The 17,739-nt window shown below is 37.7% G+C and overlaps 1 protein-coding gene across 1 annotated transcript; it reads right to left on the bottom strand.

Annotated features, from left to right (window-relative positions):
• Positions 1-3,512: 3,512 nt before the first annotated feature.
• Positions 3,513-8,813, bottom strand: LOC145777516 (uncharacterized). The gene is made up of 6 exons (XM_082588910.1): positions 8,680-8,813; positions 8,136-8,311; positions 6,410-6,524; positions 6,045-6,183; positions 5,075-5,260; positions 3,513-4,200 (listed from the first exon to the last, which is right to left on the bottom strand). The coding sequence occupies exons 1-6, from the start codon at positions 8,729-8,731 to the stop codon at positions 3,984-3,986; spliced, it is 885 nt and encodes a 294-aa protein (XP_082445036.1). The 5' UTR covers positions 8,732-8,813; the 3' UTR covers positions 3,513-3,983.
• Between the last annotated feature and the right edge of the window lie 8,926 nt (positions 8,814-17,739).

Raw genomic sequence — 17,739 nt, 5'->3', positions numbered from 1 at the left:
GTTAACTAGTTTTTGGAGGTCAATCTTACGGAGTAGATCACTTTCAATACACAAAAGTGCTAGTGTACCAAGATGTTGTTGACACATTGTTGATGTTTCAATACGATTTTTTTTAACGATTTTGCAACCTTTAATTCATCTGGTCTGGAAAAACAAAGCTATTAAGATAAATACTTATGAATTTAGAAAATAATTATTTTGAAAACATGACTAAATTTCTACTGATTTTAAAATGGCCTGGATTTTTGACTGGCCTGTAGGCACGTGCCTACTTTGCTTAATGGTTAATCCGGCACTGCTTGAGACTGTTATTTGTACCGTGGGTCTGTAGGCCAATGTAGAGCTAAACTTAAACTAACCAAAATTGCACCAGCTAAGTTGTGCATTTAGTTTTAACCATGAGTACATCTGTTTGTTGAATACAGAATGGATTTACTTTATTTAGTCACCTGAGCAACAAAGTCTAACACTTAACTTAAACCAAAGTAATTTCGTTATGAAATATAAACAATAATTTTTGTTTTTGCAAAACAATTACATTTAATTTGAAAATTTCGAAACATTTTAGTTGAGATACTTCACAACGTTTATTTTCTAATATATTAAAGGACAATCTACTTCCTGTGATTTATTATTTTCGTGAGTTTGTGATCACACATATAATCAACGATACACCGCTATGTGGCGCAAGAGTTTAATTTAAGTTTAAACAGACAGATCGAACACTGCACCACAAGTTGTGGTGTTGTTTTTAGGGTTAGTTTGGTATATAGCCTACAGCGTTTGGAAATGCGACTTCTCATCAAATAAACTGATCAGTTCCGTTATTTTTGTTTAATGAAGAGTCAGTTGAAAAAGTGAGGAAGTTTAGGCCCACCAATTATCACTTGATGAACTGCAAAGTTTTCAGCTGCTATGCAATAAACCAGCACATTTTCCAGTCGTAGAAATGCTTTTTGGTGTGGTTTTATGATCTTTGATTATTTTTGCTTTTGTGTATAATTTTTGCAAACAGAATAGATTTTTTTAATTACCGGTAATGAAAGAAATGACGTTTCTAACTCCACGGTCTGTAGGCTTAAGCGACTTAACCAAGTAGGTTACCTCCGACACAGGGATTGATTTAAATTTACTTCGGTTTGAAAAGATTGATACACTATCCCTAAATTCCTACAATTAATATCTATGACGTGTAAACTTTGTCTTATTTCATATTCAACTGCAGTAGCCTAGTAGGCTATTATGTGGTGTTAACAGATTTTCTTGGTTCTTACACCTTCGTCGTCTTTTTCTTTTCCTCACAAAAAAACTATTCGAGAGCAGACAGTCTTTGGTTTCATCATCCAAGACACGCAACCTTCTGCTCCATTATGTCAGGTAAAGATGGAGCAATCGTTGATGATAGGATCTGCGGTATGTTTACTAACATCACATTTCCAACAAAAAGATACCATTCCCCAAAGGTGCACGGTTGAGAAAAAAAAAAACGACAACCGTACCGCACGAAAACCGTTGAGGAGCACCCACTTCTGTCTCGGTAGGGACAGATCAATGGGACGGGGGTGGGTGCAGGTAAAAAGAGAAAAGAGTCTGCTGATGTTTAGCTTTTCTTTAGATTTTCATTTATGGTCTGACCAAATAACCGCGATATATGTTGTTTGTCAGCTTTATTAGGCCGAAGTTAAACGGTAGGCAAGAATGTGTATTTGATTTTAGTCGACAACATCAATAATACACCCACCTAGTAACACGTCGAGGAGTATCCGATTTGGAGGTAACACGTTGAGGATTTGAACCAAAGACATATAAACATGGGCCAGAGACAATATCGCTTGCCTATCTAAATGCTTAAAAGGTTTTGTTGTTCAATCTTCTTGACCTCGTTTATGTTGTGAAATCTTTACATTTTGTGTTGTTGTTTTTAATGCAAGGTTAGAAATAGGCTAAGTATAAACTGGATTAAACCGTTTGGTTCTGCGTAACTTTTCAACGCAAGAGGACACTATTTAACAGAAATTAGATTGCCACTCTCATCTTTGATTGACATTTGCACAAAGCTAAAAAAATAAACTGCAGTGTAAAAATTGTGTTAATTTATTCTTTTTGACCATTTATGGAGAGAGAGACCACATTTCTCTGCCTACAAGAATAGAATTCAAGAACAGAAAGTATTACAAATCAACTGAGTCAAATTGTCTGCTTGTTAAGCGTAGGACGAAACCATGGACGAAACTAATTAGCTGCAGCGTAATCGACTTTCTGTGCTGTTTTGGTTAACTGCCTTTCTTTGAGATACAGTAGCAAAATAAAACACTCTAGCCCAGCTGGCAAAGCACGTCAACTTGGTCTATATGGCTGAAAATGGCAACTTTTCTTTGCTGGATGTCTTCAGAGAAAAGCAAATGAACTTAAGACAAAGAAGAAGAAAAAATATTTGCAATAGTAGTTGAAGTTGGGCATCGGGGTTAGCTATTAGTCTATCTTTCTCACTCATGGGCCTCATGGCAGTCAGAAAAAATGTACTTGATTGATTGATCTTCCGAAACTCTATTTGCCATATCTTTGAAAATGCGTCGGTTGGTACGGTATCGAGACATCTTATCTGAAGCAAAAGTAACCGACGGAGAGGACGTCGCTCAGCGGCTGTCCAATAGAGGAAAGGAGTTTATCACATTTGCTGTAGTGTTGTCAATGCCAGAGGACGGTTATACAACACGCAATTCGTTCAGATAAGAGAAAGCAAGCTGGTTAAAAAACATAAGCCCATTTTTATACAGGATAACTATTTTAGAAATACAGTTTTGGAATCGAGTTTTGATAAATTTTGATATGGTTTGCAAATTCAACTAAGTGTTTTAAACACTTTTCACACCATGACTTGATAAAATATAATAGTTCTGTTCAAAAATTAGACAGCTCTGTAGTTATTCTATCACTTCAAAATTTCCAAGAGCCATGTGCTCTTTGGTAAACAGGAATGTATCTTTTTCTATCGACATTGTGGTTTTCAAATAACATTTGTCTTTTCTCTAACAAGCTTTAGGCAGTTTTTCGTAATTGCAATGGTTGTGCAAGCTATATCATCTATTAGCTATATTATTGTCCAAAACTTTATCAAAAAGTCAAATCAATAGTGATTTTTCTCGCTACAGGCCACTACTCAATCTTAATATCATCTGTAGAAAGGAGTGTTCTTCCTGGCAGTTAGTACAAGGCTGCATTCGCTTGAACGGAGAGCAATTTGCGACTCGCTAACCATCAAGGTGTGGCTTCCATGCTAGCCATTAACTCTTTCGGTATTATCCGATAGACATAAAGACACCGGTGTCTATCGCTGTCAATTCTTGCTGCAACTGGCTGCCGAAAAACTTAATATCATTTGTTGGCGTTTCACGTTTCTTGAAATGAAGCTTAAAGTGTTGCTTGCCAGATATAACAAATTTATCTAAAGTTTTCTCCTTTCTGGCAGAAAATGTAAATACTAAACGCTGATAAATTCAACAGACAAATCAATTTATAGTCCAGCTATATTGTCAATGACTGCGCTTCGATCCACTGAAGTTGAGTGAAGCAAAACCTGTCGTTGATGACTGAGTTTTGTTTCCAACACATCTTCAGCTTTCGAAGAATCAGAACATAAAATATGTGAAAACGTGTACGCCAGGTACAACATAAACAAAAAGAATAAATACATTCGTTGAATAATCGCAAGACAGAATGAAAAACACAGTAAGGTAATCTGAAAATAAACTGAATAAATATAGCGAAAAATACAAACACGAGAAACCTGCCTCGCGTCACGGTAATCAGGACTGCTTGCAGTCAAGTTATAATTACACTTGATCTCACTGTCTCGCAATTCGATTTGAGCGGCGTCATTGCTATCGGCATATAACAACTTCTTCCTGCCCAAGGCAGTGAAATGTTGCGTTTTAACTTCAGACAATGATCTATTTCGGAACAGAGCCTAATGACTTTTGCTTTTACAGTGTTTCGGAATGAAGCAAAATTATTGAATCTAGTTTGTTGCAAGCTGTGTTATCGGAACTTGATAAGGATTGTTTCATCCCTTGAAGAGATTGGGTACAAGGATCAGGGCATTTGTTGAAATCCACTTGAACAATGCTATCTTTTGTTGCTGATGGAATCACGGCAACGAATTCAGAGGTGTTTCTATTCCTCGCTCTGTGAGACGAATGTCTGTAGAAAATAACAAAGTGTTTAGTTTAGATGCATGCAGGTGAGACAAGAGAAAATATGTGCCAAGAAAATATTTATGGCAATCGCAAGTTACAAAATAATTTCTTGCGTTCTTTCGCTTTGCAGGCTAGACTACCATAAGGTGTTGAAAATGATATCTAACTGTGTTTTCGACGTTACGTCAGTGATATTATTTCACAACTAAGTACCTGGTGAACAGTTTTATTCTGTATTTGGTAATTGCACGCTTGGCTGACTTGCATTACTAAACTGCAAGACGTATTTCCATTACGCAAGGTTTGCTATTGAATCACAAAACGTTGGTAACTTATTTCTTCACTGAACAGACAACAACTCAGCAATGCCAACCGAGCAAGCCGGCCTAAAGAAATTGCAAAAGAAACACGCAGCAGATATCGCATGCTTCTCTCGCTGGATGAGTCGTATTTTAGTTGATTTTAGTTAGTTTATTGCTGAGTAAAATCCACAGTCTGCTGAGTCATTGCCAGCTTGGATTTCATGCTTTTCGATTTTTTAGATGCTGAACAAAACCTGCAGTGAGGCATTTGATCATAGATCGTGAAATGAGCAATTTTGTCTGCCAGATATCTACGCTGCTGTGTTTCAAAGGTTTTAGAATCCACAAAATACGATGTTTTTGAACACATAGAAATAGGCTTCTGCATATTGCAGTAACTTTTAGTCAAAACTACTACAGTTATTGAAAATTAACCCAGCTCACAAAATTGCAATGTTTATATTGTTTCAATAGCTTAGCCTAGTTGAAATACTGTAAACATTGCAATTTTTACAAGTTTATTACAAATTAAATTCTTAAAAATACAGTGGTTCATTGCAAATAACAAAAACTCACCGTTTAAACACGACCGCAATCAGAGATATCACGATCAAGAGGCAAAGGCCTCCGTAAATGACAACATGCGTTGGGAAGGCTGACAGCTGACCATCCTCGTTGTTTTCGTCATATTCGACGTCATGGACTGATCGTGGCATTACCTTTTTCACTTGGCAATCATAACCTTCCTTGGTGATAGGACACCTGGCCACAAGAAAATAAACAAATGAGATACATTGATATTGCTGTGGACTAACGTTCAACTTAGGCTAAGAAAGCTTTCAGCAGAGGTGAAATGCGCGACATGAAAAGAGAATTCTTCAAGACAAGAAAAAAGTTAATTTTTGCAATGATTACAGATGTTCAATGTTCAGACAAATACTGTATAAATAAAACACGTTGATGTTTCAATCTGTTTTGGAGAAGGTAACAGGCATAAAGATTTTTAAACTACTTTTCGTTTTTGTTTCAAGAGAAACGCATTCTTACTCAGCTACAACAAAATATGTGCCACACACTCTGCTGTTATTGGGTGTGACTGATTTGTTTAGGTAGGTCTTGTCATAGAATTTTTAGTTAAATCATCAACTAACATTGAACTAATTTTAAGTTTCACACTTCGTGAGTTCTTGGAATCAAAAGCACGATGATGAAATACAGAAATTAGATTTTCAAAAAGTCATTCATTTTGCCTTACAGGTTGAGTCAAACATGTAGGACTACATTTTTAACTTGAATCTTGGTACAGACGTCGTTGGATTGATTCATTCATTCACGTTTTTTTATTTCCTACCATGAAAGCAAACGAAAAAACAATATCAATTGCCATAACATAACAGGGGTCAGGAAAAAAGGTAGAATCGACAAATCCCGAAAGTTAAAGCGTCCTCGGGAAAGAGAAACGAGTTACTAAATGCAAGGATTTTGGCACGGTCGCAACACCTTGAAGAACATTAGGCAATCTTTTTAAATTGGAATATCTACTTACTCGCATCGACGTGCCCCAGTGGAAGTATCTCTCAAACATATCCCGGAACCAACATTGCCATCCAAGGCAGCGGTGCCTCCGCATGGTCCCATGTAGTCCAAAGGATTTTTACAGAGCTTTACAGAAGGAGCAACTTCATCTATGGAACAATCGAAAATGGACATAAGTGATTTTATACTAAGCAATATTTGCAATATAAATGCTATTCAAGTGTGCTGCAGCCTGTGCATATATATTTTATACAGATCGATAATGCGCTAAGGATAATGCGCTACATTGTAGTTATACATAAAAAGTTATAGCACAATTGGTTTGAAATTATTATGTTGATATTTTGAGAAAGATTTACAAGTCCTTGCGCGTACCTTCACAACGCATAGTTTCGTAATTAAATTTGATGATTGGAATGTCTTTCTGCTGTTCGCAAGCCTGAGCGAGAAGTTGACACAGATTCATGAAATATTGTCTTGACTGTCCGTCCTGTATGTGAAGGCAAAATATCAGTGAAATTATTGATTCAATTCTAGGTTTTAGAACGTAAACAACATCAACCGTCATTGGTCATAAATCAATGGCAGTAAAACTAGCACAATTAATTAACTGTAGAAGATAAACAAAACAGAAGAAGTTCGTCCTGACTCGCAGTGCTCGGGTGAGAATATACGAATTGATATCGTGTTAAATACAAACTAGCTTATCAAAGTCATTGCTGGAAATAAAAAGAAAGCAATAAAATTCTTTGAAAGCAAATTCACAAAATTTTGAAAGGTCGTTCTATGTTGAACAATGAAAGTTGGCAGGGGCGGCTCGCTAGTATGTGCTGCGGTGCTGCAGCACTCCCAAAAAAGTTTTCACAAAACGTTTCTCAAATATCTTAGCGTTTCTTTTGCCCAAAATGTAGTTTATGTTTTATGTTCACAGAATTGCTGACTGTGTAAATTATATTTGGCAACTCTGCGTGCTGTGAAATATTTTGCGCAAGGTTACAATAAAAGAAACACTCGATGGTGACGTCAACGAGCCGCGTGTATTCTTGAGTTGCCTATGCAAACGAATAGCAAACGCTTGTGCTGTGTATCAAACAGCACACTTCAGAGTTGCCAGGTTGGCATTTTTTATATTGTTTGGCATGAAAAAAATCCTGTTTTGCATTTTTTCAAAATTTGGCAGCTTTTTGGCTTTTTTTGTTGTTCTTTTGCCCGAAAAAATTTTGTTTGGCATTTTTGAATTTGGCTTTTTAAACGTTGTTTACATGACTAACCACTTGTTTGGTTTTAAGCTTTGTAGCTGCTGTTTATGACTGACCAGTGTTAGGACAGCCGCCTGTTACTGTAATGAATATTAATATTTTACTAATACCGTACTAACATTGTTTTATAATGTGAGTTATATTAACCCTGTCGTGCTCAGATGCTGTGACAACACAATAGCTAGAACGTGTTATTCACATTTGTTTGCTGATCGTCCCTTCCAAAATATTACACATTTGCAAAACTCATAAATAAGCCAGTTTTATCTTAGACTTTCATCACAATTTAGAGCTGAAAATACGCTCAGAATGCACCTAATCAAATGAGATTTTTCAAAAAATTCTGGGGGAGGCCCCCCAGACCCCCCGCTGTTGAATCGCGCTTTGGCGAACACGCAGCACCCCCATTTCTAGAACTCACCAGCCGCCACTGAAAGTTGGCTTTGTAGAATTGTAGTTGGTTGGTTTCACTTAGTTTACGTTTTTTCCTTACACAAGTTAACAAATATTGTTCAATACAGGGTTTCAACAAGTGTTCAATTCAAATACAAAACAAATTTTGATACTTTTTTAAATGAAGTGAGCAACTCTATTAGAATATCATAGAAACAACAACTTGGCGCGTTTCAAAGTGCAGCATTTTTGACTTGAAGCCTACCTTTTAGTGAAGCATATTACCACAGCTTAGTGAACAGTTTTGGCAAAGAAACCACTGCAGGAATTTGGTTTTACAAAGGTTTATTGAATACCAAACCAGCACATTCCAGTCATGCTAACGTATAAAAATACAATAAAGTTACTGTACCGTCATAACTGTGGAGAAAAAAAGAATATCCACATACCTTTGGCTTTGGACCGCAATAAATTGTTTGTTGCCAAGCAACTGGATTGCAATCGAAACTGCAACGACAAGTTCCACTTGAATCGCATCGTCCACCATATTTACAAATTCGTTTCTTACTGCAAAAACTTTTGTTTCTTTGTCTTGCTCTTGTGGAAGATACTAGCGTTGCAAACACTGAAAAGAATTGATACTTTAAGCTTGCTAAAGTAACAAACTTAGCATTTCATACAGAGAAAAACGCCACCTGCTCTTCAATATTATTGCCACCAATTGTCGCATAATCCACTCCAAATAATGGAATTATGATGTTAAGCGCATGAATTATTGTTTTGTTTTTCAGCTCTGCAGACGTCAAGGTGCCTCTACCAAACCAATTGAATCTAAAAGGGAAGTAGTCGGCACGTGCGCTCTGCAAATTTACCCTAATCAAGCCAATTAACACGCATGCTTTTTACGTTCAGTACAGCAAGTACAGTATCTTTAAACACAAACTAGTTAAAAAAGTTAGCTTCAGACTTTGTGCACAAGTAGAAGATACTCACTGAATATGATGACAATGATTGCCAAAAGGGAAAATTTTTTCTTGCACTGCATAATCCACGATTTAAATAAATAACATAAATAATATAAATAATAATTTTTCAATGTGTTACAAAGCAGCTTTCAATTGCATTCTGAAAAATAAAATTTGAAGTACTTTAAATGTAAATACAGTGCAGTTTTGCAGACAAACTATTTGACATGTTGACAGAAGCCTTTGTAACCCAGCCCATAATAAACCTTTGTATCCGTGACATTTGCGAAAAGGGTTGCAAAGTTTGGAATTTCATATAAATCACGAAACTTGTTATGCTGTTACAATTTCATTGGCGGCTCAACAAGAAAACTGTTTTCTCGAGTAATTTTTGTTTACCAGAACCGACTTTGCATCCACTGAATAGTTTGGTTGTTCATACAGGCTCCTTTCTTTTTTAACATATTTCTATGTTTGGAAATCTGACCTAAGTTATGTTAAACATGTGTTCTATATGGAAGAGGCTAGACATGAGCAGACCCTGATATGAAGATATTGCATTGGTGACAGCAATTGGGAAATGTTGCCTCAGCTCTCATACGCAAGAAGAAGACAAGAGTAGACTACTTCTTTGCAATTGAAACGACACGTTTTAGCTTTAATCTTACAATTGCACCAGTTTTGAAAACAATTCTATTCACTTTAAATTATTCTAATTCTGTTTTACTTTTTGAAGCTTCACCCACTTGAACTTCATTGAACTATTGTTGTCTGGATGTTTTCTGCCAACATCTGAAAAAATCAGACACTGTTGCTTTTTATATTGCCCTCGCCTTGCCGGTGATTTTGACTGAATGGTGAGAAAGGATGTTCGCTCTATCAAGAAAATGAGAAGAAGGTTCGGTGCAGACGAGAGAGCCGAATTGCATAAGAATTCTCACGCTGTTCTATTGAGAAAATAACTACACATTCATCATAGAAATGTTTACTATTATTGTCGAGAAATAGACAGGAGTTGTAATTCCACAAAAAACATTTGTTATTAAAGATTAAATTCAGATGGATAGTTTCTGTCAGAGCATTTTAACCGCAAGCATGAAATCTAGTAGGAAGGCTTCTATGAACAACACCAATCCTCATGGCTTAGTTATAACTTTGGCCGACATTGGTCGTTTTTGGGTGGCTGCTACCTTAAAATAAACCTAATTTTGCTTTTAACTTTATTTCACTTTATTAATTGTTCAGAGAGATTCATAGTTCAATCGCCAGTTGTGTACACCAGCCATCGTATAGCATACACATCGTCTTCATTGGTGAAACACCAGCAATGACAATAACCCGATATTTTTAGAGCCCGATCGAGAAAAGGTTTGTTAACCATTCAAGCAGTCAATCATTATGTAAGATTGACCCACATCAATTCAAACTTTAGTGCAATCAAAGGAGGAAAAAAATCTAAAATTGGAGATTATTTCTTTAACTTGAGTGTGCTTGGATTATGTCATATTAACAGGGCTTTCTTAACCACCCCCACCTGTATCCCCGGTAAAGCACAATATGTTTCATGAAGTTTTTGTTAAGGCAAATTAAATAACGATCACTACAGCAAAACAGCATATGGTTGCTAAACTCTCATATCAATTACTGTATGGTTTGCACATCAACTATTCTTTTCTAGAGAATATGAAGAGTTTATTACCATAGGCGTAGCCTGGAGGGCAAAGGGGCCCATGACCCTCCTCAAATGTCTAAAAAAAATTCTGTCAATAATTACATTTCTAGCATGTATTGTACGATCATACGGTGCCGTTAGATCGGTCGTTATTACACTTGTTCGATACAATGTTAACCGACATCGCAGATCACCTATGGTTTTACTACTCGACTATAATTTTTACCATTGAAAAAATATTGAGTAGATCTATATATTCTGTCAGTTTTAGCTTGGTCGAGATTTAGATTATGTGATTTCGAATTTCAAACGTTTAGCTAGCTTGTTATAACCTATTAGTTTTGCATACCGCAGTTCACTCAGAGGGCAACATCTAAACAAATACAAGATGAATTTTTTGTACAAAGTTTCAAGATTTCTAGAAATTGATTGAGAAGGCTGGCGGTATGTGAGCGATCTGTCTAGTGTCACCCCAAGGTACCTTGGCTCGGGGCAGAAGGACAGAGGTTTTCCGTTGTTGTGGACATGTAGCTCACGATCAGCTTCCCGATTGTGTAGGTGGAAAGCTGCCGCCACAGTTTTGGTTTCGCTGAGTTTCAGTCGCCAGTTCTGGAGATAAGCTGAGATGGTTTGCATGTCCTGGCTCAAGGTGTCTTCTAGATTTTCCCACGACTTTGTGGAGTGGAGAATTGCCAGATCGTCCGCATAAGCGTATTTTGCGGAGACCGTGGTTGGCAGGTCGTGGGTGTAGATGTTGAAAAGAAGTGGAGCCAGGACCGATCCCTGTGGGACGTCGTTTTTCAGGCGTCTCAGTCTGCTTCGCCGTGGGTTGCCGGTGGTGAGGGTGAAGCTTCGATTCCTGACAAGTTCCATAATCATATGGACCATATGTCGGTCAGGAAGCAGGCGAAGCAGCTTGTAAGTAAGGCCGCGATGCCATACGGTATCGTAGGCAGCTGTGAGATCTAGAAAGACAGCGCCGGCCTTCTTTTTTGCCTCAAAGCAGTCCTCGATGTCTTGGGTCAACAGTGTGACCTGATCTACAGTGGATTTTCCGCGCCGAAACCCAGCTTGCTCTTTTGGAAGGAGCGGGTCGATGATTGGGTTGACGCGGGCATAGATCAGTCTTTCGAGGATCTTGAAAGGAACACAGAGGAGGGATATCGGACGATAACTCCTTGGGTCCTCTGGTGGCTTGTGAGGCTTAGGGATCGCAACTACTAAAGCTCTTCTCCAGATTTTTGGGATTGTGAGGTGGTGCAGGCAGGAAGAGAGGAATCTACGTAACCAGGACTTTAGGGCATGGCCAGCATGGAGCACAAGCTCAGGGCAGATCTTATCGGGCCCTGGAGACTTGTGTGGTTTCACTAGGCGGAGGGCGGTGGCGAATTCCTCTGGAGTGAAGTCTCCAGAGATTGTTTCTTCTGGTGGTGTTTCCACTCGCCATAGGGCAGACACTTCCTTGGCAACAAGGCGGGATGCCTTGCGGTCCTTTGTCTTGTACACCTCGTTCTGCACTAGCTGGGAAGCGATGGCATTAGCAGAAACGGGGCACTGACGAGGGGAGTTTGCTGAGCGCCCAGTGAGGTTGTTGATGATGCTCCATGCTTTGCGGCTTGCGTGTGAGAAGTCGATGGTTTGGACAGCTTCGTTCCACCGCTCAAGCTTCTTTGTGTCCAGCCGCTCAAGTAGTCTGGTGGCGGCGGTGTTTGAAGCAGCACCACTTGTGGCGGCTAGGTATGAGCGGTAGAGAGTTTCACACTCAGAGTCCCAGCATGGTTTATAGCTGGTTCGATGGCCACGTGGTATTGTGGCCTTTGCCGCAGTTATTATGGCATTGCAGAAGTCCTGGTATGCCTCGTCTGCGTTGCATGTTTCAGTCGGTGGTAACTTTGCAGCAGACTCATTGGTCAGGAGGCTGTATTGATTCCAATCGGCTTTTTTGAAGTTCCATCGCTTCACCGGTGAACTCGGGACAGGAGCCACAAGTTTTGGGGCGGTGATGAGGGACGGCCGGTGTTGGGACCACGGGAACTTCTCAAGCACACGTCTGTCTGGAAGAGAGCTGTCGACACTCGCGAAGGCCAAGTCAGGGTTTGTCCCTGTTCCCCAGCGGCTGGAGTGAAAACTGGCTGGTTCCTTTGGATTGAATAGGAGGGCAAGATGGTTTGTAGAGGCCCAGTCAGCCAGCAATTCTCCGTCGCTGCTTGTGTTGTTGTAGCCCCAGTCGATGTGCTGGCAGTGGAAGTCGCCAGCGTAGAGACTGGGGGAGGGGAAGGCTGTTGACCATGGAGGCTGTTGACCATGAATTGAGAAGGCTGTTGACCATGGAGATGCTGATTGCCACAAAGAAGCAAAATTTCGTCAAAAGCACGAAAACTGGTCAAAATGTGTGCGCAAACTCGGAGGTAAAATACCCTATGCAAACGAATGAAACAGGACTTCCATTGCACATACCGTGATGTTCTGTGCTTAAGTAACATTTTTTTGTTCGGACATTTCTACATGAAGGTAATCTTTAAATCTTCTTCGACTTTGCAATGATGCTAGAGATGGACATTTTAAAAAGTATTTTGCTCGAATGGCTGAGAAAGCCAAGCAACTTATTGACTACAAGCCCAATGATACAAAATTGACTTTACTTAAAAAAAAGGTTTGGAAAAGTCGATTTTATGACGGAAAAAGCTGATAAATTATCTTTTAAAATGCACACTAAATTAGTTTAGCAATTCAGCACTTTGCGTCATAATACGATTGGATAAACGGTGCTCAAAACCAAACAATTGCATAAAGTCAAAATACTTGGCCTCTTTCAAAGTTATGGGCTGGCTACGGCATTGTTTATTTCATGCTAAAGTGATAGAAGTATATTTGTTATTTTTCTTACACTGAAAGAGCATGCGACAGTCTAATATTTCACGGCTCCAAACAGGACCATGGTTTCAGAAACAGATGCAGTGCTGAGTAAGCCGGCGATGGTACTTTACACGACACTGCATATCACTGAAAGCTACAAATTTTGGATACTGCTGACAGTCCAGAAGTTGCAGTGACACTGAACGTTGTGTCCTAGACTTCAACTGTCCGTCTGTAGTCGTTGATATTATTCATTGCAGTTTCTCTGTTTATTTAAATATGTCACATCACTAGACTTTGAAACACTGCTAGGCTACAACGCAAGCCAGCAGCCAGGATAGAAAACATTTTAATTGAATGTTAAAACATGACTTCATCTAAAATCTTTTTGACGTAAGCATACAGTCCTTGAATTGGAATTATCATACATCTAAGTGTTGTGCGAACTTCTTGTTTACTGTCTCGTTTGACACACCTGGAAAGGCATAGCAAAGTCAGAGGCCATCTGGTTGTTGGCATAAATCAATACCAAACACATCGTTTAGGTCAAGACATTTCATTACTTTTCATAGTGATTTTTAGTTTGCTAAGCGGAGGCCAACCCACATATTCGCTCAATGGAGTGGCATGGAAAACCGATCTCCCACTGCTATTCCATAGAGCAACAACCTTGGTGAACACGAAGACAAATTTACATTCTACCATCAAGCTGTCTAAATAAAGTATTCCGAATTGTAAACATTAAAAAGCTATAGTTCATAACGTAACTGACACGTAATTGACAATTACGATAACTTTGAAGTTTTTTTTAGGACGAGCTCGTACATTTCTATACAAATGCAATAGTAATCCTTTTTTTCGTGCAATCAATTAAAAAAAAAAAATTGAAACAAAGTGACGACTATTAGCGGTTGATCACATTTGCCTTGTGACAACATTAAACTACGTGATTGGAAACCAAAGGAAACCTATCCACTAAACACAAGTTGAAATACACCTTTGTGCTATACCAAGCGTAACATTTTGACAATCTGTATTTACAGTATTACTAATCAAGTACCAGCTGTAAAGGTTGTCACTTCATGCGTTCAGCAAAACCGATTTGACATTTTGACTTCGTTTCATCTTCAACAGCGCATTTGATCATTACCCCTCACCCGTTGAGGGCTTTCAGATTGGAAGGTAATTCGGCTATGCTTTTTGACAATGTGTTCAATATTGCTTTTGAAAATCAGTTACATCCAAAAAGCTATTTCAAGCTCATTCGAAGACAAAGGGTGATGATAAACTCCATTTTTGGTTACAAATTTGTTTTGACGAATGATATCATATACGCTATTTTACTACGCTGACTTGAGCCAAACAATTAAACAGTCATCATTTCAAAGTCTATCTGGTTTTGCAACTTTGAGACCAGACTAAAAAGTCAAAATTGATAATAATAATCGATCTACAAAACTAGGGTTGTAGCAACATGCATCCTAAGTAGGCTACTTCCGAAAAATTAGCATTACCCAGACAGCAAAGTCCGTCATTTTTACATTGATTCAACGTCTGCAGAAGTTCGGATTTTGCCGTCTGAGAAGTTCCAACTGTCATGAACAATTTCTCCACAATTATACTTTTGCCTCTGCACAACTTTGCACTCGTTTTTCTTTCAGTGAGGCTTCGTGGCTTGGAATTGAACCACGTATACAAAAAGTTATTTCATCTGGTATTTGTTTTACTTTTTTAACGTTTTCTTACCTTTCAGCAAATATACCTGCGACTACAAATCAATGCCTTTCTAACTATAGTTTTATTTGTTTGCGTACATGTCTATCTTTGTAATGTCATAAATCTTACTGCAACATGTTTAAGTACACATTTCAAACTTCACGTTTTTGTTGAGAGATAAGCTACGTCTCTCGCGGAAGGAAAAACAAAAATGAGATACAATGGACTTGATGCAGTAACATTGCTAATTTTAACTAGGTGAAAAACAAATAACTAAAAACATTTATTCGATAAGCAGTTAAAAATTTATTTGTGGCATTGGTCAAAAATGCTGCAAAATAGTCGAATATAGCCTATATATTTTACTCATATCAGTTGGTGGTTTTAAAGCGGTTCCTCCAGACTTTGGTACAGAAGTAAGCTGTTAAGTTTGTGTTGCCATTAAGATTTAAAGAATTCAATATTTTAAGATTGCACTTGCACATTAAGTAACCTACATACTGCAGTACAGGACGCATAATTATTATTTTTAACTTGTATGTCGTTTTGTGAAATCCTTCAATCAGGGCGATTGAAAGAATAATTTAGGCGCGGTACCAATGCGATGTCCGCCCCCCCTAAACAAGACACTTTTAAAGAAAACAATAAGGCCCAAAAAATATGCAGTGTTTTTTCGTTCTTTCCCCTCTAGAAAAAATTTTGGACCACTAAAAAGATTCCGCGTCCAAAAGTACCTGCTGGATCTCATGCCAACGCTACTGCTTTCAGTTAAGGCCCTAGCATTAGTAACAGAATAATAGTTGAAACTTTACCTTAAAAATTTAAGGGTAATCGCAAACTTAGGAAACGGATGTTTCGAAAGGTCTTCTTTCGTTTGCTTTGCAAACCGCAGTGCACTATTAGTCACAAATTACTTGATAGTTGTATCGGTCTCATGAACGGAACCCCATGTTTTGGTTTGCTCACTACGTGAGGTTAGTCATCAATCCAAAACACTGGTTTTTAAATCTTTCTAAGACTGTTCTCACGTTACAAAATTTATGACAGACTATTGTAGATTCTGCGTTAGTTTGAGACCCCATGCACGAATGAATGAAATCATATTCAAAGATTTCAAATCAATCTTTGTTTTGTATTAGTGCAAAACACAAAAGAGTTCTATGGCTTGTCAGCAACCAATCATTTGAGCTTTGGTGGCTTGCTTAGAACAGTTGTCATCAACTTTTTAAGTGAACCTAAATAGTAAAATTCAACAAAAATTATAAGTTTTGCGATCCTACATTGTAAAAATAGCTAACAAATTATGGTAGGATATTTATATGACAACAAGTGTCAGTTACTGGTGTGAAAAAAAGTGATGAAAAAACAAACAGGACTTATTTTCCATCAAGTCAAAGTAAAAAAATGTGAACATAGATTTCAGTTTTTGTATTGAGTTAACTTTGTCTTGTAAACTTTGTTTAATGTGATGCACAGTTAATATAAAAAAAGCTAACCTGCTTCTGAAAATCTCAAATCTAGTCCACTGTTAATTTATTTGCTGGTGTATTCCATGCACACAGGAAAATTTCGCACTGTTTTTATCTGGCTTTGCGACTACTGTTTTTAAAGGAAACGAATTCCTACGGTTCTGAAGCGGTGATGCGTGATGTTGCAAAAACAAGCTGAATGGATCAACAGATGACGATTGCAAACTTTTTATCATGTTACTAGAACGACAGAAATTTTACTCTTATTTAATGAAGCTTGATAGAGTGAACAAGGGGCAGAAGCAAGCCTGCACGAGTGATTCAAATTTAGTTAAATAAAATAAAAAGTATTTTTATCCAGGTGACGATATTTAAAAAATGTAGGCTAGTTTGTTTTATGTAAACGTCCTACACTTTCCACTTTCTAAAATGAACTATTTTATTATTCAAATATTTATTTACAGATATACAAACAAACAGTACGCGTGGCTACAAAACACTATTCGGTTTGCTCAGAAAAAAAACAGCTCTCTTTCGCTTGTGCAAAAAGCTTCGATTTGGCTTGGCAGCCTAATAAGGAGTTTGGCGATGAACAAGTAGGCGAGGACAAGAACCCACACCTATGAGTAATAAGTCACAATCCCTGGTTACGGTAACGCAAGTAATTAGTTATTTCTTGCTACAGTTGTTTAACTGTATATACGCTTTTTTTTATTGGATGTCAAGTCAACGTTAGTGTAAGTGCACGTTAACGTTTTCAGAAAGTTTCTCTGTTTTTTTTTTGTTTTTTTAGAACCAAAGTTACATGGAAAAGTTTATGACCAAACGTAAAAGAGAACATCAATTGAAATGGTGTCATTGTGGTTGTAACCTGTATCATGTAAATATTTTAATAGTGAAAGGGCAATTAAACTATCAATATAGTTTTTAGATTCATCATAAGTTTACTGTTGTTTAATAAAGCATCATCAATATTAGTTGAGCAAATTTTAAATTGTTGAGAAAATATCTCTCTACAGTTAACGATGTTATAAAGCAAATACAGAGGTGAAATGTTTGCGTCCAGATCACACAATGGATATTTTTCAAAACTTTTCTTTGAATTTGATTTATATTGCATTGTTTGTTGGTGTTGGTGTTTAAATAATAATAAAATGTTGGTGTTAAACTACAACCTAACATATTACTGAAGTTGTTCTCAACGTACGTACCGCGATACACTGTAAGGGATTTACATAAGGGTTCATTCATGCGGATGCGAAACAACATCCGCTTTTGGCTTATCCACCTACATTAAAAGGATTCCGCTTTTTTCTGATTTACAAAATAATGTAGTATAAGAGTAGTGAAGTTAGGTTTTAAGTAACTTCATGTT

The sequence above is a fragment of the Aplidium turbinatum genome, chromosome 9 (genome assembly GCF_918807975.1).
Source record: "Aplidium turbinatum chromosome 9, kaAplTurb1.1, whole genome shotgun sequence".
In the NCBI taxonomy this organism is placed as follows: Eukaryota; Metazoa; Chordata; class Ascidiacea; order Aplousobranchia; family Polyclinidae; genus Aplidium; species Aplidium turbinatum.
The sequence above is the reverse complement of the archived record's forward strand: the minus strand, read 5'-3'. Positions and strand labels throughout refer to the sequence as shown.

Coding starts and splice junctions, on each gene's coding strand:
- LOC145777516 (XM_082588910.1), bottom strand. CDS start 8,731: ATGCAGTGCAAGAAAAAATTTTCCCTTTTGGCAATCATTGTCATCATA. Junction 6,184..6,409: donor CGAAACTATGCGTTGTGAAG/GTACGCGCAAGG, acceptor ATTGTTCCATAG/ATGAAGTTGCTCCTTCTGTA. Junction 4,201..5,074: donor ATTGCGGTCGTGTTTAAACG/GTGAGTTTTTGT, acceptor TATTTTCTACAG/ACATTCGTCTCACAGAGCGA.